General features: G+C 39.5%; 1 protein-coding gene across 7 annotated transcripts; it reads right to left on the minus strand.

The window, feature by feature from the left end:
- Positions 1–299: 299 nt before the first annotated feature.
- On the minus strand, positions 300–26872 carry LOC127966278 (protein mono-ADP-ribosyltransferase PARP14). 7 transcript variants are annotated; one of them, XM_052567169.1, is made up of 21 exons: positions 26665–26872; positions 25507–25565; positions 25175–25254; positions 24778–24896; positions 23744–23986; positions 23455–23485; positions 23118–23321; positions 17562–17613; positions 6997–7178; positions 4442–6864; positions 4022–4258; positions 3635–3844; positions 3440–3542; positions 3195–3344; positions 3025–3087; positions 2744–2926; positions 2427–2633; positions 1727–2332; positions 1461–1609; positions 1191–1365; positions 300–1107 (listed from the first exon to the last, which is right to left on the minus strand). In XM_052567169.1, the coding sequence occupies exons 7-21, from the start codon at positions 23170–23172 to the stop codon at positions 827–829; spliced, it is 5076 nt and encodes a 1691-aa protein (XP_052423129.1). In that variant the 5' UTR covers positions 23173–23321; positions 23455–23485; positions 23744–23986; positions 24778–24896; positions 25175–25254; positions 25507–25565; positions 26665–26872; the 3' UTR covers positions 300–826. The 7 variants fall into 7 exon arrangements, with proteins under 7 accessions (XP_052423129.1, XP_052423128.1, XP_052423130.1 ...); XM_052567168.1 differs by having other exon boundaries at positions 25175–25267; XM_052567170.1 differs by lacking the exon at positions 25175–25254.
- Positions 26873–26960: the final 88 nt, after the last annotated feature.

Raw genomic sequence — 26960 nt, forward strand, 5'->3', positions numbered from 1 at the left:
ACTGCGTTATTGAAAAAAGGCTTCAGTATCGAGGAAAAAAAGGAGCTTTTCCCCATAAGCAGTACTCGTTCCGTATCCCAGGGAACCGAGATTACGTTCGTAACCGAGTACGTTTTCCTTTTAGGTGGGGGTGCAATTTGACATCATTAGAGATAAATAGTGATCATCGCTCTGATAAACTGATCACATCGTACTTAAACTTAAGTATAAATCCATACTCGTATCAATGCATGCTGAAAAGCTGAACTGACTGATATAATCACCAAAAAAAAAAAAAAAAAAAACTTGTACAGTTACAATTTTGTAAAGAAAACATTTTTTATTTATCAAATACTCTTTACATGAACACACACACACAAAAAAATGTCATAATAGCAGTTAACAGCAACATTATAGAGAAAAGTTTATTGAAGTAGGTTTCAAAGAATGGTTTTATGTTTCATCAGACTTTAATCCCCTGTAAAGCAGAAATGCTCAGCTTGAACCCATTTTTTAGTAGGCTTTTACTCAATATGTTAAATTAGCAGGATAAAACCCATCGCTGATCAACCCTATAAGGTTAAAAGAGAATTATAAGATTAAACCCCTAAAGTAGGAAATAGGATTATGGTTCTCTCATATTTATAAAAAAATATATATATATCTACACACATATATATATATATATATATATATATATATATATATATATATATATATATATATATATATATATATATATATATGTTTAAACAGAAAAGATTATTCTAAAAACTTATTCTGTAATTCCTCCAAGTATATCAAAAATAACAAAAACCCTAGCTGACAGAAACTTATCTCATAATCATTACTGGAAAGTGATCAGGTATTCTGGGTAAGCCTGTACATCATTGAAGATCACAAACATGGTTGGGTTGTTAATTTTATCAGTCACACTGTTAAAGAGATCAGCACTACTGGAGCTCTTCGCAGGAGGAACAGGAAGGCCTGGTTTTCCTTGAGTGAAATCACCAACAAGAACCCTGGCGAGGTACATGCGTTTGTGTCCGTTGACATCAGGTTTAGAGTAACCTCGGGCTGAGTAACTTGGGTCCACAGCAAAATATGTTCCATTCCCATACATGGCTCCTAAAAACAGAACAACAATAGTCAGTTGATTTAAAATACAAATAAATGCAAGTGAAAAAGTTTATACTGAATCTGACTGATACCATGCATGCCAGCGAAGCTGCGATTGAAGCCGTGATTGTTGATCTGATCGGTCTTATCAGGGCCAGTTCCATGAAAGAGACGCCTTTCATTGTTTGTGTGTTTGTTTTTGTCTTCCAGTTCCTCCTTTTTGATCATGTAATTTCTCCAAAGTGCAACGTTTTGGACTCTTTCAATCTACAGACAAATTAAAATGAACAAAACAGTATCACAACATTATACTAAATATAGACAAAAGGGCTTTTTAAAACTCCCTCTCAGTAGTGTCTTACTGTAATGATACTGTTACTGGATAGTCCTGTGCTTGTGAAATCTTTCTCCACTTCTGCATATTCTGTTGAGCCTGCTGTGAGTTTTACAAGAACAACTGACTGTCCTTTCATGTCCTCCCAGTGTGAAGGCAAAGATCTTTGAGCTGCAGCTGTAGAAAAAAAAATAAAAACAAGACCAAAATCGTATCTTTAATGGCCTTCTAACAAACAACTATATCCAGCTAATAACTAATTGTTCTGTTTTTTTATTACTAAAATCATCTCACCTTCCAGATCTACTCTGTTCAGTTCAATCCTCAGTCTCCCCCTTGTGGCCACTTTGCGAAACACATCGGCTTCATATTCAACATTATTAATCTTGATTTTCACTGAAAGCTGTTGCTTCTGAAACCCCTGTTCCAGGTCATAATTGGTCAATATATCAAAGTTTTTATTGCTCCGTCCATTTTCCTGATATTGCCATTGAATCACACTGCTAATGAAAAAGGCCTCACGCCTTCGGTTTTCATTCCTTTCCACCTTTCTGATCATGTTTCGAATACGACTGTCTGCAGTGTGAACGTCTCTTGTCAGACCCTCCAATGTGATGACAGAGTCTTGGCCTTTCTTCTCAAGCCGGACACTGACTGTGAGCTCCCTCTGCATGGCGTTCAGTGTTTCTCCATCCTCTTTGGTGAAATGAGCAATGGCTGGATCATGGATTGGGATGCTCACATGCTCCTGTAATATCATGCTGTTGATCATGTCCTTGGCTTCACTTAAGTCCTTTAGTGTCTCCCCACAGAGCTGAAATACAGCTGGCTCCATTACTTCACCAACAATTACAAACTCTTCATTAGCAGGAGAATCTGAACTTCCGGACCAGAAGAAGTCTACAGGTTTGATAGAAGTAAAAAGGGATCAATTATTGTTTATTAAACTTATTCATATGAAAAGATGTAAAAATCATAAAGTTTCTTTACTGACCTTTAAGTTTGTTCAGAAAACCTTTATCCTCCTCTACTTTCTCACCAGATCTTCTGATCATGCTTTGGTGGAAGTCTGCCACCATGTTCGTCTGGAATATAAGAAACTTCACAAGCTTTACATGCACCGGTTTCTTTTTCTTTACAAAGTCGACAACTGCATCAACCATTGCATCTGCAACATCAGCTGGTTTTGCACCTCCCTGACCTAAAGGGTTAGAGTAAATATTTACCCAAAAAAGTACAAATAAATAAATACATCATCAATGTACTGCAACCACTAGGTGTAGAAAAGTAGGAATCCACAAGGTTACTCACCAGTGCCAAGAGCTGGGAAGGCAACAGAAGTAAGTTTGCGTGCCTCACATAACTTCAGAACAGACAAAACAACATCCTTAATTTCAGATGGACTTTTACGTCCAATAACGTGGATGATGTTTCCACATGGAAGCTGCCCGGCTGAGGTCACAATCTCTGTCTGCTGCATGTTTGACGATCCCACTATTGGAAAAACATGTGTACTCATAGCATTTTTAAGTTTAATAGATCTCTTTTTCGATATAAATTAGAATAAATGGCTATTTTGAAGGTATACAAACCCATCAGTGAACATTCTAGTTCAACTTGTACCCCAGCAGCATCTAAAATGGCCTTGGATACTCCTACATTACAAATGAAAAGTGGCACTTATATTGCAATTCTCTTTGAATGTGAAATTAATTTTAAATGAAATCAAAATTAGTAACCGTGTATGTAAAGTTGTATTGACCTGCTTTCAGAGAAAATGTCTGATTTGAGGAGTTGACAATGGCATCAGTTTTTTCTTTAGTTATGTCTCCTGATGAAACATCTAGAGTCACTTGACCCAGCTGCATAATGTGCACTCCAAGAGAGGGAGAGGAGACTTTGCCAGCAGCCCCTAATTATAAGAAAATAATATATTAATAATAATGTTAAATTTGATTTCTGTGACAAAAAAAAGAAGGTAATGGACTTCAGATAAGAAAGTGTTACCAGAAGTTGATTTGGCAAAAAGATTCATTTTAGACTTGAGATGTTGATGTGATCCTTTTGTGAAGGGACCCTGAATCCCATGTCTAAAGATGCTAGTAAAGCACTAATACATAAAGCACAGAAATATACAAGATAACATTAACATAAACAACTATGTTAGAATATCTAAATTAAATCTAAATTTATTTCACCCACCTCTACACTCTCCTTGTCAGAAGGGTGTACAATCACAGTTACCTCTTGAAGGTTAGTAAAATTAGATTTCTGGACTTCTGTCAGCATTATTCTGGCCACCAAATCTTTAGGAAAGCCAAGATTCCCAGTCCCAATGGCCGGGAAGACGACTGAAGACATTCCTTGCGTTTCCGCTTTTCTCAGGCAATCTCTTATGATCTGAATAAGTACCTTTAAAATGTAGATAAATACATCTATTATCTATTATCTTTTAAGAAAGCACCATCTAAATATGTAGATAACATATGGGACATATTTGCATTATCCAATTTAATAAATTCTACATAAAAATTATTAATTGAAAAACAAGGATACATTTGACTGAGGTTGATTAAATGTATGTCTCACCTTATCTGCTGAGTTTTGTCCACCATGCCAAAATGGACAAACAACATGGAAGACCTTGGAACATTTCAGTTTATAACCATCTGTGATGAGCATTTCACCATAATTCAGACTGTTTGAGCGAGCAGCTCTGGTGATTTCTGACTGGAGCTGATGACCAGCAGTCTGGAGGAGAGCGTTGGAGACGGCACCTTTACTGAGGTCCAAGTCCTCCGATATAGTGTTTACAATGACATCGGCCTGCAGAAGAAACAAATGATATACTTGTAAAAGGAGAGGAATTTTTCAAAGGGCTCCTTCTCTGGTAGATATTTCTTATTATTAAGGTTTTTAGGATTCTTTTTACTGGCATTCAGACAAAAAAAAAAAAAATCTAATCTTTATGTTTCTATAATAAAAAAGTAATCTCATATATTCACTTACACTTGCATCCTGGATATTCCCTTTGCTCAGAATGATGTTTAGTCCCTCTTGTGTAGTTTTGGTCTCAAGAATACTCAATCCTTCAGATATATCTGGTCTGCCACCATAGCTTGAAGCTTCTCTTCTCCTGTGTTCTTCGCCTTCAAAGTCTCTATTATCACGAACTTTGACAACTTCAACATCTTGGTCTATTTGACCATAGTTTCTACGACCATTTCCACGATAGCCTTGGCCATAGTCACTATGCCCATGGGGTTTGGCTTGAGGGGAAGTCATTTCGGGGTTATAAGCAGCAAACACCTTTCTGACAGCTTGAGTCATGGCATTCACAGTTCTGTCATTATTGTCAACCAAGTGAATCTTAGTTAATGTGCTATTGGAGGCTCTGCGGTTATGATCATCAATGTAGTCACACACCTCCATAGCGATCGATTCAGTGCAAAGATCAAGAGGACAACCAAATATCCCTGAGCTAATAACTGGAATTGCAATAGAGGAGCAGTTTTTCATTGACGCTTGGTTCAGACTTTCCCTCACAGCACGTCTCAGGCGTTGCACAGTGGTACGTCTGTCTGAATCACTGAAGCGAGGTCCAACAGCGTGCACCACATATTTACAGGGAAGACGACCAGCGTCAGTGATGAAGGCATCTCCAGGCTTCAAAGGCCCATTTACTTTTATGTGTTGGTCACAGATTTGCTGCAGACTTGGTCCAGCAGCTTGAAGAAGTGCTAAAGCTACACCACCAGTGTGCTTCAGATCTCCATTAGCAGCATTGACCACAGCATCAACACTGATCTTGCAAATGTCTGCCTTCCTGACAGTAACAGTTAGTCCACCTGGTATTTTAACCTCACAAGAGACCTGGCCAATATTTGAAAAACTACCTTCAGTAATTTCATTTTCCTCCTCTTCCAGCATGTCATCTTCCTGAAGAACCACCACAAATCTTTTTTCCTTCAACCACATCGAGAGCATCATTTTACCCTTCTCCATGAAGTACTTCTTTGCTCCTGCCTTTTTAATTATCAGTGTGTCCGTGCAGAGACCATCTGTCAACTTTTTAAACAGAGTCATAGCTGGCTGAACAAATGTACGCTCTCCAGACAGTTTGATCCGGGGTCTCTTTGAATCAAAAAGGACTTTCACCTCATCAGATTTAATAAGGTGCTGCCAGTCTTGTGACTTTTTAACTTGTATGAATACAGCCGCTGCATGTGATTTGACACTAACAGTTTCTTCAATTCTAGTGTGTTTCTCAATGAAACATCTTAAATTTTCACTGACCTCCATCACTGGTTCTCTGAATCCAGTCACCATAACTTTGTCTCTCCGTTTAGATAAATATATAATGACAGATGTCTTTTTGGAAGTATTGAACAATTCTTGCAATTGTTTTTTGAGATCCTGCCACGCTGGCATTTGAAGGACACCCTGATCTTCTACGGTGAGGTCTTTAGTTGTGAGAACTGTATTCGCCCTTTTCTCTGCCTCAGCAAGGGCTCTTTCAGTGCTCCCAATCACAACAACATCTTCATTTGCGATTGTGTAGACAGCAATTATTCCATGAGATATGAAGAGATCTCTGGACATTTCATCACAGTCCACTGATTTCAAGAACTCCAGGATTGAACGATCAATCTGTAAGAACTTCTGTTTCATATTTATTTTCTTCTCAAGGACCCAGTTCTTGAAAGTGAGAATTTCTGTATGAAGACCTGCTAAATCGAATCTGTTATTTTTTTTGTTGTAGTCAATGTGCAGGTCTGGAGAAACAGCCTTAGCACTTTTCAGGCCATCTTGTTCAAGCAGAGAGTACATGGCAGGAGAAATTTCCACGTTCTCTGTCACACTGTTCTGCTCTCTCTCTATTTGGTTTGTTGCTCTCTCTAAAATTTTCTCCATTATGGATTTCAGTCCAATTATCTCATGGGCCATTCCTGCCAGTGTCAGCACCCCTTTAGATGCATCTAAATCTATGAAAACTTGATCTTTCACTAATTCCTTAACATCACTTTCCACTTTTGACCACAAGGCGTGTGACATGGACCACTCAGATGTTGTGTAGCTTGAGGTGATTTTCATGAAGGCATCAATTGCATTCTTACTCCAGCAATCAATGTGTCTTCTGGTAATTCCTTTCTGTTTCTGTAATGCTGGATCAGGACTGAGCAAGACTTCAGGTTTGTCCATGTTTATTTGGCAGAAGTGTGAGCTCATCTGGTCTTTAATGGAGGAAATCTGCCCTTTCTTGAGGATGAACTCTCTGATGGCAGAATCTACACTGACTGTAATGGGTTCAGGCAGCTTCAAATGGGGTCTCTTGCCACCATACAAGACTGTATCCAGTGATTTAAAATAGGGATATATCTTGACTAGAACATTACAGATGTTATTGTCTTGCTTTAAAACTCTTTCTTTAACTGAAAAAAAGAAATATGAGGCATAGTGAATCAATGCATTGATATTGACAAGTTTTACTTAGTTGAAGAAGTTTGACTTAGTCTATCTTAACTATCATAGCAAAGACTTTCAGCAGCTGTAGATGTATTTACCTTCTTCCTCCTTAAAAATAATAATGGCTGCTTGTTCTGCTGGAATTGTGATAACGTCCTCTACTGCACCGCCCCATTTCTCAAAATACAGTTCCAGCAGCATCTTGTTGTTGTTGGCCTCAGCTGGAAGATCCTCCACTCGCACACATGTGCTTCTCTCCAGTGCACGGGCTCTCAGATTATTCTTCTTGAACTTTTCATGTGTCCTGCTGTCCTCAAGGAACTTTTCTGCAGCTGTTAAATAACATTTGTTTCTCAATTAAATTGTTTAAATTATGATTTAAAAAGATGAATATTTTATGGGATAATTTACCACTGGGATTTTTAAAGGTCACAACTGCTTTTCTTAATTCTGGTATTAATTCCATGCTAAAATCATTTTCAGAAAGACCGCTGATGTTCTCCACCAAAAGAGTCAAAACATCTTGGTTAACATCTTCTGGAAGGTTCTCCAGGACCACAGCACTTGTCTCTTGAGGCTTCTTCACATCTGCATCAGTCTGAGAGGCACTTTGATCTTAAGGCAAAATAAAAGCTACAGTTAACAAACAAAATAATATTTTGTATCAATTATTAACTACCGGTACATAACTTATATCTGTACTATAAAAAATGAATGTTATTTAGTACTTTCTGCAATAACATTACAATAACTTAACCAATAAAGATTACATAGGGGTAAACAACCAGAGACCAAAGTTCAGATGATTTACTTACTGGGTTCCTGATATCCACATGCCTGCTCTTTCTGAAATCACACAAATGTAAAGCATTTACAATTATGGAGAACTAAACAAGTAGGTTTAGTTAACTGGTCTCTTTGCTCCAGCCTTTTCAACAATATGAAGAAATGACAACCATCTTCTTAGAGAAACTCTAAAATACAGATATATTGCAACCATAAAACAGAATTAATCGTAATTTATCTTATGATAGACCATTCTGTTCATGTATAGTGACTTCATGCAATCTAAAGGGTTTGATTTACAGAGCCACTCATCTGAGGTTTGATTGTTAAAGCATTGTGGTATTAATTCTGCATTTTGTAACAAGTATACTCACTTGTTGTGCAGTGCTGTCTGCCTGTTCCTCTGCATCACTGGGTTTGTACACTTTCAACTTGATTTTCTGATTGTCAATAGTAATAACGTGTTCTGCCTTTGAGAGCACGCTATCTTGGACTTAAACACAAACAATCATACTTAGTCAGATACTGTATATCACAACACTTAGAAAACATCACAGTAAGGAATAATGTAGATCATGTTATGTGATATTAGCCAATGTGATTATGGATGTTTAACCATGATGTGACATTGGCCTAAATTATAGTTTCGAAAAAGTTTTCCTCATAATTTGTCTCAAAGGCAAGTTTATTTATCACAGATTTATTTATTTAAACAGAACACATGAAATTAGATTTTGTCCGTTTTGTCCATGCTAATGTGACAACACACATAGCAGCCAGTGAAATAACTGTATTTGAGACAACGACTGTACATTGGTATATACCTCAGACATCATGTTTATTCATGAAGGACATCTTAATGGTACACTGTTATTCAAGTATGCAAACACCAGATGTTTTATTTGTTCATGAGGGATAATGCATTCGTATGTGTGATGTCAGTCTAATGTCATCATTTGTCATGGCCTTTGTAGTTGTTTAGTTCAACGATCAGGTAGAAAAATCTTAAAGGGGTCATATGATGCTGCTAAAAAGAACATTATTTGGTGTATTTGGTGTAATGAAATGTGTTGATGTGCATTAAGGTAAAAAAAAAACACATTATTTTCCACACTGTACATTATTGTTTCTCCTCTATGCCCTGCCTTCTGAAAAGCGTTGATTTTGACTAGGCTCACCGATCTAAAAAAAGGGAAGTGTGCTGTGATTGGCCGGCTCTCCAGCACATTGTGACTGGCTGAATACCTCAAGCATGTGACAGAAATTACCCCCTTATAAACTTGACATAAACATGATTTCTAGTTGTGTCCTCTTTTGGAAGGCCAAACAAAGGAGCTTCGCTTTCTCAATGAAACAGCATCAGACACAGTGGCCTTGAGTTAGCGGATGCCGGAGGCCTAGAGTGAGCCTAGCTAGAGTGAGCAGAGTCCGGCTTGAGTGAGCAAGATTGAAAAAAATTGTAAATCACATCATATGACCCCTTTAGCTTACACTGCAATATTAATTAATTTACTCTAACACAGCATATCATGCAGTGAATTAAATAAAGGATTATAATATGGGTAAATCTATTGTTATATTTGCTTTGAAAAGTGTTACATGTTTGAACATGGCCAGAATGTGTGTGAGTTCAGAGACATGTTTACATTTTTTGTCTTAACAAGGCATTAAGAGCTAAGAAATTAAGAAAACTTTTGGAATTTGAAGATCAATGTAAATTGTACTTAATTTGTGTACTGGGAAACATACAAGTATCTTCTGTTGCTTATGAAGGGCAGAACTAAATGGAAAACAATTATATTTCAACAAAATAAGACAAATTTGGCCATCTTCATCGTGTTCAAAAGTTTTCACCCCCCAGCTCTTAATGCATCTTGTTTCCTTCTGGAGCATCAGTCAATGTTTGAATCTTTTTAAATAGTTGTGTTTGAGTCCCTCAAATGTCCTCAGTCTGAAAAGATGTATCTCAAAATCATACAGTCACTGCTGGAAAGGGTTCAAATATGCAAAGATGCTGGAAAACTGAAGAATCTGCAGGACCTTAAAGATTTTTCTGAAGAACCCTGCTCAGTTTAACTGTTCAGAACAAACAAGGGACTCATGCACAACCATCACAAAACAGAAAGACAGTCGAGGATCATCAGGTAACAGAACACAGTACTAAGAACCAAGGGTTCCAAAATTTTTGAGTGGGGTTATTTTAATAATTTCAGCATTTATTTTGTCTTGTGGACTAAATGTTAATATCTTTTATGTACAATATCTTACTCAGGACAGTACTAAATAAAAAATAACATGCATTTAGTATGATCTCTCTTATTTTTTGAAAATTACTCATATTTTCACAGATTCTGCAAGGGGTGCCCAAACTTTCGATCCCCACTGTAATTTATTTAGGTTTACTGTATATAGGTGTATATTGTTTTATATTGTAGGTAAATGTTTTATATATATATATATATATATATATATATATATATATATATATATATATATATGCATCAATTATATATTATTTTTGTCACACCTTATTTTAATGTGTTCTTGTTATATGTACAGTACATTTATTTTAAGGTTTCCTTATTACAGCGATTGCTGTTACATTACTGCTGTAATATTATTGTAACTACATAACAAGGACACATTAAAATATAGTGTTGTCAATGTTTTTACTGTTTTCATATTAGGCTATTTGTATTTATTTATTTAACCCAAGGGCTTGTTTCTTAATGTAACTTTAATATAACCTGACATTGTTTTGACACGAATATTTAATGTTTACATCTGTCTAACTTTTGTCTAACTTTGCCATTGGTCCGCTGGCCTTGTTAGTTATGACAGGCCAATTTTAACGTTAAAATTCACAGATTAAATGCTAACTTCGAGAGAGTTTGTCGCACTTTGTATTGGAGCCCTTAGTTATCTCAGACGTCTGGAAAGCTTAATGACAAAAATTCAGTTTGTCAACATGTGCTTTTGTGTTCAGTACTTACTGTCAGACGATTTGAACAGAATCGTGGCGGAGTTATTTCCGTCATCATATTGCACGACGCAGTCTCCTCCTTGAGACTTCTTCTTACTCTGGAAGTAAATCTGAAGTTTATTTTTCACACTTTTAACGTGTTCAGGCCCCCAGTCTCCCTCTACAATAATGGGAAAATATCCATCCATCGCGATCCTTCCGAACAACTAGGAAATGGCTTGTTGCGAGTCAGAGTTTATATAGCTGATCACGCCCTCACTTTCACTTTTGTTTCTGCGTAAGTTTACTGTGAAACTGGGTCTCTCTCTCTCTCTCTCTCTCTCTCTCTCTCTCTCTCTCTCTCTCTCAGGCACGACACCAGTGCGATTATTATATAAACGTTGACCCTTAAACAGCTGATAAACACAGTAGTGTATAGGCTTAAGACAAAACAGCCTGCTACTTGGCTCTTGCCAAGTCAGTTTTTAGCAAATTTATTTTGTTTCTAAACGTTGCTAAATGAAATTGTAATGCCATTGCGTGATGACGTCATTACATAACTGTGACACAACACAGCGTTTTTACGTAGAATACGCAACGAGATTACTCAAATCTAATTGAAAAACATATTTGTTCCTAAAAATATGATAAGCATAAAATATTTTAAATTGTAAAAGTAACATAAGTAACATCTTTATGATCAGACTTTTTACAACATTGAATTATTGAACAGTTACACACTTTTTGCATTTTCTTATCAACTAGTAAAACTGCACATTCTGAGAAATTATAGTTTTAAGCAGTGTACTGGTAGTTAGTGTGTTACAAAAAAAGTCTGTAAAATAGGACTCAATGTGAATGAACAATCCGTATTTATTTTTTTTGCAAGTTTTTTTATTTTTTATTTTACCTGTGCTTTTAAATTCCACACTGCATTTTGTGTTTTAAGGTTACAGGGTTACAACTTAATGGATAACATCCTAGCAGAAAATGACTAGTACCTTTTCAGGTTTTAACTGAACAATAGTTATATATACAAGCTTATAACATGCTGTATCATAAATGTGCATTTATTATTGACCAATTGGAACTATAGCAGCTTAATGCACATTTAATGCTTCCTCTTTTCGTGTAATTAAAATGAAAATATGTGCCTTTTCATAATTTGAGTTACTTTAAAAAAGTTGCTAAAAGTTGCCAAAAAAAAAAGCTAAATTTGTTACTAGGTGCTTTATGAAAGAAAAAAAAATTGCTAGGGTAGTCTCAAATTTTGCTAAACATAGGCTATCAACAAAATTTCTAAGTTGGCTAAGTTGCTTCAAGTTCACCTGTGGAAACTCGTAACTCCAAATCAAGCATTTGTTATGGACATCCCAGATTAAAGTCGTGGACATAAGGAGGAAATTGCCTAAACCATTCAAAAGAATTATAAACAACAAATCCAAATAACATCGGTAGGCCTATTAAATTATTTTTTTAATACGTGGTATTACAACTACAGTAAATAATGGTGTTACATAAATCAAAGAAAAATACACAATGTTGTTGTTTCATTCAAGCCATTATTGGCTTGAATTGTTGTATTTACGCTGTCTTGACCAGTAGGTGTCTTCAGCATTGTTTTCAATTATCATGCTATTGATCATGTCTCTGGCTTCACTCAGGTCCTTTGGTGTCTCACCACAGAGATGAAACACAGCTGGCTCAATATCTTCTCCCACCATCACAAACTCTTCATTTCTGGGAGATTCTGAATTTCCACCCAAAGAAAAAAAAAAAAAAACAGAATGATGAATTACTGTATTTTACAAAAGATAAGAATGGATGAAATTATCCTACTTTAAAAAAATAATCTTGGTAAACAGACTTTTATCCTCTTCTATTTTCTCACCAGATTGTCTGATCATGCTTAGGTGAAAGTCTTCCACCATATTCGTCTGGAATATAAGAAACTTCACAAATTTTACATGCACTGGTTTCTTTTTCTTCACAAATTCAGCAACTGCAACAACCATTGCATCTGCAATATTAGCTGGATTTGCACCTCCCTGGCCTAAAAAATAGAGACAAAAGGAAAAAAGTAGTGAACAATTCACATAAAATATCAGTAATAATTTTTAATGCTGTCAATCATTAAAAAAAAAAAAAATCAATAAAAAAAATCAATTACAGAGCTGCAGCAGGTGTTGTTGACTGACACAGTCTTTTAGGACTTTTTAATTTATGAGGTAACTCAGCAAAAATGGGCACTTAGACAGAATTTAGTGTTTATTTTATTTTATTTTACTTTATTTAAAGACTACTGGCGCACTAAAGCGGTTTTCTGTGCTCATGTCAGATGCCTTTGTTCAAAGAGAGCTGCAAAGACACAGAGAGTGAGTCAAAGGCAATATGACATTAAAAAGCACTGGGGATATATTTACTTGCAATTTACAATCTCAAACCAAAGCCTTCGCTCTCTGTGTAATGATGGCCAAATGTGCCAAGCTGCTGTTTTGGGTTGCCACAGCTGCTTCTCAGATATACAGCGGTTCACTCTGAGGTTAATTTAGGTTAATATGCGCTGTATACATGCATATCAAGTGTTTATGAGAAGTATGAGAGTATTATTGCGCTTACTGCATGACATGTAGGAGCCTGCACAAAACCTTGTATTTTCTTCCTGCGGAATATACTGTACTTAAAATAATCTGTCATTTTTGGTCATTCAGATAAGAGTAGCCTAATAGTCTACATCATTCAGAAAAATACATATTTTTGCTTTTATTTATGTAAATTAAAAAAATAAAAATTAAATTAAATTTATGCATTCAGTAGACGCTTTTATTCAAAGCAACTTTCAGTGCATTTAGGCTAACAGTTTTTACCTAGCGTGTTCCCTGGGAATCAAACCCACAACCTTGTGCTGCTAACACAATGCTCTACCACTTGAGCCACGGGAACACTATGTACACTTACAATAACACCAAAATGTTGTGCTTTTGTAAAATAGAGAAAATAAACAGGATGACTTGCCTCACACAGACATAAGAAAGAAATCTATAGAAAGCTTGAAATGACTGCCGTTATTTTGGAACAATTCGAGTAAAAATAAATATTCTCTTATTATGTAGTCTGCATGACAAGGTGCATTTATTAATTAAAGGTGAAGATCAGTATCAGCTTCTGCATTTGGCAACTATTAACAAAAAATTAAAAGGTTTTCTTTTTCCCCAGTTCCGTTACTGATACAAAGAAGGACAGTTCTTTGTATCAGTATATTCCCTATTAAACTATGGTTTATTAGGTTATTGTATTAATATAAACATACAAAGTTTTGACTAGAAAATCTTTTGTAGGGGGGCAGGGCTACTTGGCACAAGGCATGGATCCTTTTTTTTAAATAAAATACTATCACATTATATATATATATATATATATATATATATATATATATATATATATATATATATATATATATATAAATGGTAATCACATAATGTTATATTGCATTGCATGAGTTATGTATAGTGTATGTAATTAGTTTTTTTTTTCACACTTTGGTCTTTCTTGGCAGTGCTGAAGCATAAAATATTTTTTTATGTATTAAACTCAATAAATAAAGAAATAATCACACAATTAACATTCATTTTATTTAATTATACAATAAGTAACAAAACCAAACTCATTACTGTTATGTGTAACGTATTAGACCTGAACCAGACAAATTAAAGGTTCAGTCGGGAACATGGTTGAAACATGAGGAGCCAAATTCCACAGAAAGACAACAGGATGTTATAAAAAAAAAATTTATACTCAGCACTCAGAACCAAGTCCACTAACTAGCAGCTTGAACAGCTTTCAACATTGGAACAAAAGAACAATTATGGACAATTCCAATTCAAAAGAGATTGTCAAATTTGGAGCAAGTAATCAAGATTGATGGTCAAAGAGATGCACAGTATGACCATCACATGTAAACCCATGAAAGCAATCATGATCACAAGATCTTTGGATTGACTTCCCCCACCTAGAAGAAAAGACCCAGACTGAAATTCCTAAGGGGACCTTTCAACATCTGGTCTCCACAAAACATCCTTGTGTCAAAGAATGGCACAGGAACGGTCTTTTACAGATGTAGATTCACCAAAATTAACTCAAAAAGACTTATAAATGAATATCCGTCTATTTCTGAACTCCATATCATATATGTAACCCACACATTTGACCATCATGTTTCTAATCGCTCATTGTGTATGTATTTTTAATAACTACTGAATAGCTTAAGGATTCATATTCATGTTTAGTATGTGTGTGTTTGAATATTCTTGCTTGAAATTTTTCTGACCATCAGTTATTTGTCAAATGTATCATATTCTTGTTATTGGAATCATGTCCAAAATTATACCCTACAAGAGTGGGAAAATTCGGATGTCCATCCATGTGCAGAGTTGATGTTATAAGGCTCATTCAATGAATCGCTGGCCATCTCAGTAATCAGCCGTATAACAGTGATTCTGTTCAAATTCCCTTTAAAATCTTAAAGATTTCCCTATGAGCTAAATTGACCTGTTTCCCTTACATATGTAAAAAAAAAAAAAAAAAATTCACACAACGTGTCTTACCAGTGCCAAGAGCTGGGAAGGCAACAGAAGTAATTTGGCGTGCCTCACATATCTTCAGAACAGAAAAAACAACATCCTTAATTTCAAATGGACTGTTGCGTCCAATAACATGGATGATGTTTCTACATGGAAGTCGCCCGGCTGAAGTCACAATCTCTGTTAGCCGCCTGTTTGATGATCTCACTATTGAAACATGTGCACTACATTTACAAAAGCATCTAAAATTCATTAGATCTCTCTTGAAGTATATGCAAAAAATATATATATAATAATATCGTCAATAAATAAATAAATAAAAGTCCATCAACTAAAAGAAAGAGTAAATTTAAAAGAATACAAACCAATCTGTGAACATTCTTTTTCCACTTGTACTCCAGCAGCATCTAAAATGGCCTTGGATACTCCTGGATTGCAAAGAGAAATAGAACAATTCTCTTCAAATGTGACAGAAATTATAAATTTTTCACTGAAACATGTAAGTTGTATTAACCTGCTTTCAGTGAAAATGTCTGATTTGAGGAGTTGACAGTGGCATCAGTTTTTTCTTTAGTTATGTCTCCTGATGAAACCATCAGAGTCACCTGATCCAGCTGCATAACATGGACCCCAAGAGAGGGAGAGAAGACTTTGCAACCAAACTCTAAAGAAAAACATAAAAAATGCATGGAAAATCTATAGAATTTTCTGCTTGAATTTCTCTTGTCACTATTTTATATATATATATATATATTGTTACATACCTTTGTTATTAGAATAAATATTTAAACAAAATGTTTTTTTTTTTTTTTTATAAGTTTGATGGACATCAGAAAGTGTTACCAGATCTCTGAGCTGATTTACCAGAAATTGTATTTTTAGGCAGGTCATGTCGATGTGTTTGACCCTGAATCCCATGTCTAAAGATGCTAATAAAGCACTAATAGGTAAAGCACAGAAATATTTAAGATAACATAAGCAAGTTTAGAGTTTAAAGAATAAAAGTGCAAACATTGGTCATACTCTTTGTGTTTTTATGGTTCATGAATCTATTTTTGACACTCACCTCTACACTCTCCTTGTCAGAAGGGTGTACAATCACGGCTACCTCTCGAAGATTTGTAGGCTTAAGTCCCTGGACTTCTGTCAGCATGATTCTGGCCACCAGATCTTTAGGAAAACCAAGATTCCCAGTCCCAATAGCCGGGAAGACGACTGAAGCCATTCTACAGCTTTCTGCATTTTTCAGGCAATCTTTAATGATCTGAGTGAGTACCTTTTAAAATGTAAATAAATATATATATTTTAATATTTAAAGAAAATAAGTGAAGCCTACATATCAGGTACATTTGCAATATAATTGAATCCTAAAAACAGTCAGCAGTAACCGGGTTATTGACAACTTTGTTATATTTCAACTGCAATTTTATATTTTATTGTTTTTCTCACCTTATGTTCTGAGCCTTGTTTCCAAAATGGGCAAACTACATGGAAGACTTTTTGACATTTCAGTTTATAACCATTTGTGATGAGCATTTCACCATAATTCACATTCTTTGAGCGAGCAGCTCTGGTGATTTCTGACTGGAGATGATGACCAGCAGTCTGGAGGAGAGCTCTGGAGACAGCACCTTTTCTGAGATCCAAGTCCTCCGATATAGTGTTTACAATGACATCAGCCTGTAGAAGAAACAAATCAGACACTTCTTTTTCAGAAACTGGTCATCCTTTGATTCTCATATTTCACTGTACTTATACCGGTATACTTTATAAGCCTTTTATCAAAGACTGTGTCTTTAAATAGTTTATAGATCAGGATAGTTGAGAAAAATAAAAATTGAAATTCTCTTTTTGAATAACATGAGTGTGAGTAAATGATGGACTTTTGATTATGAATAAACTATCCTTTTAAATATATTTTATTTTACTGTATTTCTTGCCATTACTATCATTCACTTACATGTGCATCCTGGATATTCCCTTTACTAAGATTGATTTTTAGTCCCTCTTGTGTAGTTTTGGTCTCAAGAACACTTAACATTGAGTGTGGTTTTTCTTCAAAGTCTCCATGGCTTTTGGGACGTTCAAACTGTTGGTTAATTTGGTTGTAGTTTCCAGGACCATGGTCATGATACCCTTGTACATAGTTACTATAACCATGAAGTTTATCTTGATTAAGGAAAGTTATTTTAGGGTTATTGTGATAACTTCTTCTACTGGACCGCCCCATTTCTCAAAATACAGTTCCAGCAGCATCTTGTTGTTGTTGGCCTCAGCTGGAAGATCCTCCACTCGCACACATGTGCTTCTCTCCAGTGCGCAGGCCCTCAGATTCTTCTTCTTGAACTTTTCATGTGTCCTGCTGTCCTGAAGAAAATGTTCTGCAGCTGTAAAAAAATCATAATAATAAAAAAGAGTTTCCAGATATGTTTAATAAAGTCACAACAACAACATGTACTGTAACTGTAAGTTGTAATGTTATCAAAAATCGTCTAAGGTTACGTATGTAACCCTGGTTCCTCGAAGGAACGAGACGCTGCGTCGAGAACGATTGGGGAACGCGTCCAGCGTGACGTCTCTGAATAATATGTATAATCAGTCCAAAGGAAGGGCGAGACGTCATAGGCGGGTGACGTCAGAGACCAGGAAGCATAAAAGCAGGAGAGGCACAGCCGGCCCCAGCCTCAAAGGATGAAGCAAGCGCCAGCCAGAGATGCCGGAAGTGTGGCACTGCGACGCAGCGTCTCGTTCCTTCGAGGAACCAGGGTTACATACGTAACCTTAGACGTTCCTCTTCAGGAACTCGAGCTGCGTCGAGAACGATTGGGGAACGAGAATGCCCACGCCGCCAGACTTACAAATCTCTGCCAGTGTGGGAAACTGCACAGCTAGGACGAGAGAACAGAGGGGCCTGGAGCGGCTCGTAAATCTAGTCCGTAAAATCTTACGAAGGTCAAGGGCGTGGACCACCCCGAAGCCTCGCAGATGTCACGCATAGAGACACCTGCTAGGAAGGCCTTGGAGGCCGCCACACTTCTAGTGGAGTGAGCCTTGACCCCCAGGAGAGGGGAGATCAGAGGACTCGAGGCTTAGGACAGCATCCTGATCACCGCTTAGCATAAGCTTCTTCTGGTCGGAGGCCTCAGCCTCAGCGCACCATGGAGGAAACATGTAACCAGAGGGTTTCTGCTCACTGATTGGCCACCGAGAGAGGCGTGGTAGGCCACCATGGCCGCCACGTAGACCTTCAAGGTGGAGTGGGTCAACCCTGCGGTGAGCCTGCAGGAACTCCAGCACTGTACCATCCGGGCAGTTAACTGGGTCGAGCTGGCGGACTCCGCACCAAGAAGTGAAAAGCTTCCACTTCAAGGCATACAGTTTCCTCATTGAGGGAGCTCTGGATTGGAGAACGGTCATACAACCTCGGTTGCGAGACCGGAAGCTAAGAGTCGTGCCTCCTCAGAGACAACACCTACAGCCTCTAAGCTCCATGCGGGGGCGCACCCTCCGCCTGCGAGAGAAATCAGGCCCAGGAACCATACCCGGCCCGACCAGAACGGGGCTACTAACAGCAGCCGGACTCCGTCCCGGCACACTCTCTCCAGAACTCCCAAGAGCAGAGCAATCAGGGGAAAATGTACAGATGACCTCGGCCATGTCGTGTACCATGGCGTCCAGCCCCAGTGGAGCTGGATGAGTCAGAGGAAGCCAGAGGGGACAGTGCGATGTCTCTCGAGTCGCAAACAGATCCACCCGAGTCTGGCCAACATTTCCAACTCTGCTTCATCACCTCAGTGTGAAGCCTCCATTCCCCGGGCCTCGGCCCCTGCTCAACAGGATGTCTGCTCCCATATTAAGATGCCCAGGAATGTGAACTGCTCTTAGCAAGAGGAATTCGTCCTGGGCCCACACAAGGATCTGGTACGCTAGTTGTATAAACGGGGTGAGTGCAGACCTCCTTGGTGGTTGATGTAAGAGACCATCGCTGTGTGGTCGGTGCGCACCAACACATGGTGATCTCTTAGGTCTGGGAGAAATTAACGAAGTACACGAAGCACGGCCAGCATCTCCAGGCAGTTGATGTGCCATGTCAGATGGCGACCACTCCACAGACCACGGGCAGGGTGGCCACTCATGACCACACCCCAGCGGGTGAGGGACGCATCCGTCGCTAGCATCACGCGGCGACAAGGAGCTCCCAGCACCAGGCCCTGGGACAAGAACCAAGGATTCCTCCACATTTCCAAGGCACGTAGGCAGCGCCGCGTGACCTTTAGCATGCGAAGTTGGTTTCCCCTCAGGGAGAACCCCTTGGTCTTGAGCCACCACTGTAGGGGTCTCATGTACAGCAGGCCAATAGTATTCACGTTGGACACAGCTGCCATCAGACCCAGCAATCTCTGTGACTGCTTGACAGTGAGTGACCGGCCTTCTCACACTCTCGCGACTGCAGTGAGGTTCGACTCGATCCGAGCAGGTGACATACGTGCCTGCATCGTGGTCAAATCCCACACCATGCCAAGATAAGTGGTTCTCTGAACTGGAGAAAGCACACTTTCCTTGGCGTTAAGTCTTAACCCCAGCTCTTTCATGTGAGCGAGAACGACACCTCGGTGCCGAACCGTCATCTGCTCAAATTGAGCTGATATCAACCAAACGTCAATGTGGTTGAGTCGTGAAAGTGTGGGGTGAGAGTGCAAGGCCAGTGGAAGATCCTTATTGGTAGGCTTTTGCCCCCAAAAGCAAACCTCAGGAACTTCCGATGAAGAAGGATGGAGATAAGTGCATCTTTTGATAGATCGTGACACACGAGTCCTCGGACTTGGCCTGTGCAGGCGTGCTAAACTTCAGTCCCCTGACTGAGAGGTTCAAAGCACAGATCTAGAAAAGGACACAACATCTCATCCTTCCTCGGAACAGTGAAGCACCGGCTGTAGGATCCGGACTCTGCAACCCAAGGAGGGACCACCTTGATGGTCTCCATCCTCAGAGAGAGTCTACTTCTGTTCCATTACCAGAGCCTGCTTGGGGCCCACCAGAACTGGATTCTGTGGCCTCTCACTACAGTGTGCAGGACCCACTGAGACACATTTGGCAGTAGTTTTCACACTGCAATATAGTCTACTAAGGGAATCAGCCTCTCAAGACTGATCTCTGGTTGCATCAGAGCAATTAGCTCGGTGCCCTGAAGCGGCGCACCGGCAGGAGACGGCCGAACTAGCTGCTCTGGAAACCTCCCAGGAGGTCGCGAGCCTCTTAGCACCGCTACGTTTCCGGGCGGTAACTGAGAGAAGCGCTCGCTGGAGACCACTGCGCCCTGGAACACCGGCAGGGTTGGCAGATCGATCTCCCGAGGGCACTGAGGAGAGACGGGCACCGTGTAATGCGGTGTACTCCGCTCTTCCCCAGAGGGGCCTGCCCTCTGAGGTCCTGAGCCGCAGCATCAGGACTATCATAGCTGAAGTCTCCTAAAAACGACGGTCCTCAGACCCGTATCGTCTGTCAGGAAGACTAGACCAGAGCCTGCTCGGGGCAGGACCCCGTGAAGTACACTTGGCAGGGGCTCCCACACCGCCATGTGACCTCCTAAGGGAACCAGTCTCGCAAGACTGGCCTCTGGTGCGCCTAGAGCCACTAGCTCGGTGCCTTGAAGCCGTGGACCGGCAGGGGATGACCGTACTAGCTGCTCTAGAGACCTCCGTAGAGGTAGCGAGCCTCTCAGCACCGCTACGTTTCCGGGCGGTAACTGAGAGAAGCGCTCGCCGGGGAGATCGCTGCGCCCTGGAACAACGGCAGGGTTGGCAGAATGATCTCCTGAGGGCACTGGGGAGAGACGGGCACCGTGTAATGCGGTGTACACCACTCTTCCCCAGAGGGAGCTGGCCCTCAAAACGTCCTAGGCGTCAGGACGTTATGATGAAGGCTATCCAGCGAAAACAACAGTCCGTAGAACTGCTTTCCACTAGAAGCCTTCGGCCTGGGAGCGCCACTTTGACTCTAGCGTCTGCGGAGTACAAAAGTGACACCCCCGGCACGTGGGGCTGGAACACTTTGGGACTGCTCCGCCCAGCAGCCCCTGACCGCCTCAACCTCCTCAGAGGAAGAGCGGTACACACGTGTTCTCACAAAAGAAATCACATCCCTAGAGCCCCTGTACATCTAACTTCACATAGTCAGATAAATATGACATTTTATTCCTTAGAATTAAATGTAGTCAGCAACCAGACTAGTCAACGCGATCTGGTGTAGAAAAAATCACATAAAAATGAAACCATGTAATACACGCGTTGCCTCGGCAGCGCTCATGTCTTTTTTTATATGCTACTCAGCCACACAAATAACATAAATCTCCTCAGAGAAATATGGATGCTGCAGCGAGCTGTCTCAGAGGGCGAAAGAACCACAGCGCTGGTTTCCAGGCCTCGAGCACGAGCTCTAGATCTAGTGAACACGGGTGGAGATAGGACGAACCGTCTCCAACCCGTTCGCCAGATCATGTGCGATTCCTGCTATCGCGGTCGCCGCCGTGCCTCAGCAACAGCGAGACTGCGACCGCAAGATCGCATGCACGGACACACTCCTCAGAGCGTGCCCGGCGAGAGAGCATGCAGCAGCAGCAGCGAGCTGTCTCAGAGGGCGAAAGAACCGCAGCGCTGGTTTCCAGGCCTCGAGCACGAGCTCTAGATCTAGTGAACACGGGCGGAGATAGGACGAACCGTCTCCAACCCGTTCGCCAGATCATGTGCGATTCCTGCTGTCGCGGTCGCCGCCGTGCCTCAGCAACAGCGAGACTGCGACCGCAAGATCGCATGCACGGACACACTCCTCAGAGCGTGCCCGGCGAGAGCGGAGCGCTTAACAGTGAGAAAAAGCACAGTCAGCCCCCCGAGAGCTGACTGCGCGAGCTCCACTCTTCATTAATGCTGCTTATGTTAATATTAGGCATAACATGCTTGTGTAACTGGTGCTTGTGTGACTGGCGAGCTCGTCGACGCCTATCCACATCAATCTCCTCAGAGAAAGACAGGCAGCGCCGTCGCGCCCTCTCATCGGGGAGAAAGTACCGCAAACGCGGGCTTCCGACCACCGAGAGCGGGCGCCGGATCTGGTGGCTAAGAAAGAAGATAGGGGCTTGGCCGTCTTACATTCCTTCAAGCAGATCCGAAAGCGAGTCCCGCGAGCACAACCACCGTTTTGCCTCGGCGAAAACGGGACTGCCACCGCGAGAAACGCCAGCGAAAGCTCTCTCCTCAAAGAGAGCCTTCTGAGAGTGAAGCAAAGGCTCGCATCGCAGCCGTCAACTCCCTCGAGAGCTGACACTGCGCGCTTCACTCTCAAGCAGACAACACACGAGCTGCGTGTGTCCCTACCCTTTTTTTTTTTTTTTTTTTTTGGCAGGGAAAAACACACAGCCTGAGCGCTGCCTGCTCTCGCCCAAAACTTATCTTGATTGAAGCTTTGACAATGGAGTTTATCAGTGGACAAACGACACTAAATAAGACTCACAAACAAATAGCGGCTGACACACACACACAGAGCGCTTGCTGAAGACACAAGGCTGGGGCCGGCTGTGCCTCTCCTGCTTTTATGCTTCCTGGTCTCTGACGTCACCCGCCTATGACGTCTCGCCCTTCCTTTGGACTGATTATACATATTATTCAGAGACGTCACGCTGGACGCGTTCCCCAATCGTTCTCGACGCAGCTCGAGTTCCTGAAGAGGAACTAATTTTTACATGCAAACTGTTTCCCCCATCCAACAAAGATTATCATGTGCCATGTAATCAACATTAAGCTAAATTAACTTTTAATGCAATAAAGCTAAACATGTAAAACATGTTTAAATTATGATAAAACAAATAAATAAATGCATACTTTACAGTAGAACTTACCATTGGTATTTTTAAAGGTCACAACTGCTTTTCTTAATTCTGGTATAAATTCCATGCTAAAGTCATTCTCAGGAAGTCTGCTGATGTTCTCCACCAAAAGAGTCAAAACGTCTTGGTTAACATCATCGGGAAGGTTCTCCAGGACCACAGCACTTGACTCTTGAGGCTTCTTCACATCCAACTCAGTCTGAGAGGCACTTTGAACTTTAGGCAACATTAATGTTACACATATTTATTCAATCTCAATGCAAATTATTCGTTGTAAAGTCACTTAGCAGTACAGTTTACAGGCATGCATGTAAGCAGCAAGACACCAAAGTCCAGATCATTTACTTACTTGGTTCCTTATATCCACACCCCCGGGCAATCTAAAACCACACAAGCATAAAATATTGACAATTATTTAAATGGAGAACTAAAGAAGTAAGATTATTGGACTCTCCAGCCATTTTCAACAATTTGGAAAAAATGACAAACATCTTTTTAGAGGAACTAAAATGTATATACTGTATGTCTTAACCTTAAAATTTAATTAATATTTTTTTCTGATAGACCATTCTGTTCATGTATAGTGCCTTCAATGGTTTGTTCACCCAAAAATGAAAATTAGCCTGTGTTTTACTCACCCTCGAGACATCCTAGTGTAGGTGTATACGACTTCTTTTTTCAGACAAATCCATTCTGAGTTATATAAAAAATTGTCCTTGCTTGCTCTTCAATTCATTATAAATGAAGTTGGTGGATGTTTTTTTTTTTTTTTTTCAATAGTCCACAAGATGTCAAATAAAGTGCATGCATCCATAATAAAACGTGCCGTGTCTTTCTCCACATTTGTCATCTCCGACATCCTACGTCATCCGCTGGAACGGCTTCCACGTACCACAGTTAGATGAAGTGAGAGAGAAGAGTTTATTACATTTGAAATATGGATCTTTTCCTTACAAAAAAGCATTGATTCGCTACAGGAGGTATTCAACCTCAGAGCTGTGTGAGGCATATTTTATTATGGATGTGTGCACTTTATTTGGTGCCTTGTGGACAGTTGAAAAAAAAAAACACCCACCCACTGCAATAATATCCCTTGTAAGAGCCAGGACCATTTTTAATTTAATTCCGATTGAATTCTTCTTAAAGAAGAAAGTCATATGCACCGAGTAAAACACAATTTAAAAAGTGAGTGAAGTGACATTCAGCCAAGTATGGTGACTCATACTCAGAATTCTTGCTCTGCATTTAACACATCCAAAGTGCACACACACAGCAGTGAAGACACACCCAGAGCAATAGGCAGCCATTTATGCTGCAGCTCAAGGGCACCTAAATCATGGTTTTGCCGGCCCAAGATTCGAACCCACAACCCTAGGATTAAGAGTCAAACTCTCTGACCACTAGGCCACGACTCCCCTATTTCGGGTGAACTAACCCTTTATTGAAATCTAATTGCATTAAAATGTCGATCACTGCTCCGGGTGTGTGTTCACGGTGTGTGTGCACTTTGGATGGGTTAAATGCCGAGCACGAATTCCGAGTATGGGTCACCATACTTTGCTGTATGTCACGTCACTTTCACTTTCACTTTAATGGTTTTATTTACAGAGCATGGTTTGCCTAAAAGTAGTGTGGTCTTATTCATTTTACTAACTCTAACAAGTCTACTCACTTGTTGTCCAGTGTTGTCTATCTGTTCCTCTACATTGCTGGGTTTGTACACTTTCAGCTTGATTTGTTGATTGTCAATGGTAATAATGTGTTCTGCCTTTGAGAGCACGTCATCTCGAACTTAAAATCAAACAATCAGATTTATTCAGATACATCACACAAACAAGGACAACACAAAACAGTACAATAAATGTATTAATGATTGAGGAGGCTATAGGCTATAGTAGCCTTCTAACTTACACTGTGTCTACACAGGACGCGACAAAATTAAATCTAAACCACTGTAATCAGTTTCAGGGGCGATTCTAAGATTTTCATTTCAGGGGGGCTCAGCCCCCAATAAGGGTATGATAAAAAAATTCTATTTGACTATTAGGGTAGGGTTGTATACTACTAACCTTATTGCAATCCACTATTCCATTGTATTCCCTGTATTTCATATATGGGAGTAGGAGTACTGACTGAGCCATATACAACACTGTAAAAAAAAACTAATACAGTTTTTTAGATGTGACCAGTCACTGGAAAATTTTGAATTGGGAATGTAGATTTTTACAATAAAGACTTTCTGATTCAGTATTAGGACATTCATGTTTATCCTTTGATGATACCACAGCTTTTTCTTATGAAATGTACGTGGAAATTAAAACAACATAAGGGTTCAATGACTGCAACGAATCTTGGGAATACAGTGGTATTGTGTGTGTGAGGCTGTCTGTTCTATTCTCACCTGACTGTTGCTCATTTGCAGACCTACTCCCGCACGACAAAAAAATGTTGAATATCCATCTACAATGAAAAATAAATTATTATATTTTATTATTATTATTAATTTTTAGCTTTTTAGCCTTTATAATCAACAATACGGTTGGTTATACATCAAGTCAGCCCCTGGAAATTTATTTCATTTCAAATCATTTAACTAACCAGCTAATATTCATTAAGAATATAGACAAAACATGTAATGTAATTGTCTATTGGCAATATGTTTAATCTGTTCTATATTTATTTATATTTATTAAAAATAACACCATTATCAATTTGCCACTTCTATAAATCAATTACTTAAAAAAAAAAAAAAATCACAGATCCCTTTACTCTTACTCTAATATATGTATCATGATACACTAATGATTCATTATTACTTAATACAAAATCATATTTAATAATACAAAACAAAATAACTCCACATGATGTTTCTCTCTCTGTGCCATTTAGTGCTTTCAGACAATGATGTGTGTCGTTAATCATTTCTGTGAATGGCTGCATAATGTAATGCCAAAATACACAATAATATGTTTTGAATTTTGAAAAGTAAATTAAAATAAATCATGATCGTTTTCTAAAGTATGTTTTCATGGGTGTTAATCGCTTCATTTTTGTTGGAAGAAAAAACAACTGTCACACCGTGATAAAGGCTGAAGGTGAACGCAGCGAAGACGTATTGGTATTGGATGCGAGAACACACACACACGCACACACACACACACACACCTTGTACTCTCTGATGTTCGCTCTGCTCGGCGCCCCTGTGGATTGAAAAACGCGCTGAATCCGTGCAGACTCAGATCAGGGGAGGAGCCGGAACTTGATGCAGCTTGATGCGGCTGAAGCCCCCCTAAAAAGGGCCTAGCGACGCCCCTGTGTCAGTAATGCTGTCTAAACTGGACACGACGAATCCCTGACATTACTGACACCAAGTTTAAATGATTTGCAACGGTCGCTTAACGTGTCTGGTTTAGACACGGTGTTCTTGAGAGAGTTTGTCGCGATTTGTATTTAAAGTGTCTCTCCACATATTGATTGCATTACTAGATAAATAAAAAAATAAATACTATAAAAAATATGTTATTTGTTAACATAAAATGCTTTTGTTTTCAGCACTTACTGTCAGACGATTTGAACAGAATCGTAGCAGAGTTGCTCTTGTCATTATATTTCACAACGCAGTCTCCTCCCTGCGATTTCTTTTTACTCTGAAAATGAATCTGAAGTTTATTTTTCAAACTTTTAACGTGTTCAAACTCCCAGTTTCCCTCTACAATGATGGGGTATTCGTCCATCGTGATCATTGTCAACGAGGAAATGAATTTGGTGTCAGTGTAGTTGATCATGCGCATCTTATTAGGGCCCGAGCACCGAGGTGCGAGGACCCTCTTGTATCTGCTTTGTTTTTTATTAGGG

Source organism: Carassius gibelio, chromosome B10 (assembly GCF_023724105.1).
Source record: "Carassius gibelio isolate Cgi1373 ecotype wild population from Czech Republic chromosome B10, carGib1.2-hapl.c, whole genome shotgun sequence".
NCBI classification, from domain to species: Eukaryota; Metazoa; Chordata; class Actinopteri; order Cypriniformes; family Cyprinidae; genus Carassius; species Carassius gibelio.

Excerpts from the sequence above, each read along its gene's own strand:
- LOC127966278 (XM_052567165.1), bottom strand. The coding sequence starts at position 26,848 with ATGATCACGATGGACGAATACCCCATCATTGTAGAGGGAAACTGGGAG. Across the intron at positions 4,259-4,441 it reads GGAATATCCAGGATGCAAGT|GCCGATGTCATTGTAAACAC; the intron begins GTAAGTGAATAT and ends TTTCTTCTGCAG. Across the intron at positions 3,088-3,194 it reads GACATTTTCTCTGAAAGCAG|GAGTATCCAAGGCCATTTTA; the intron begins GTCAATACAACT and ends TTTGTAATGTAG.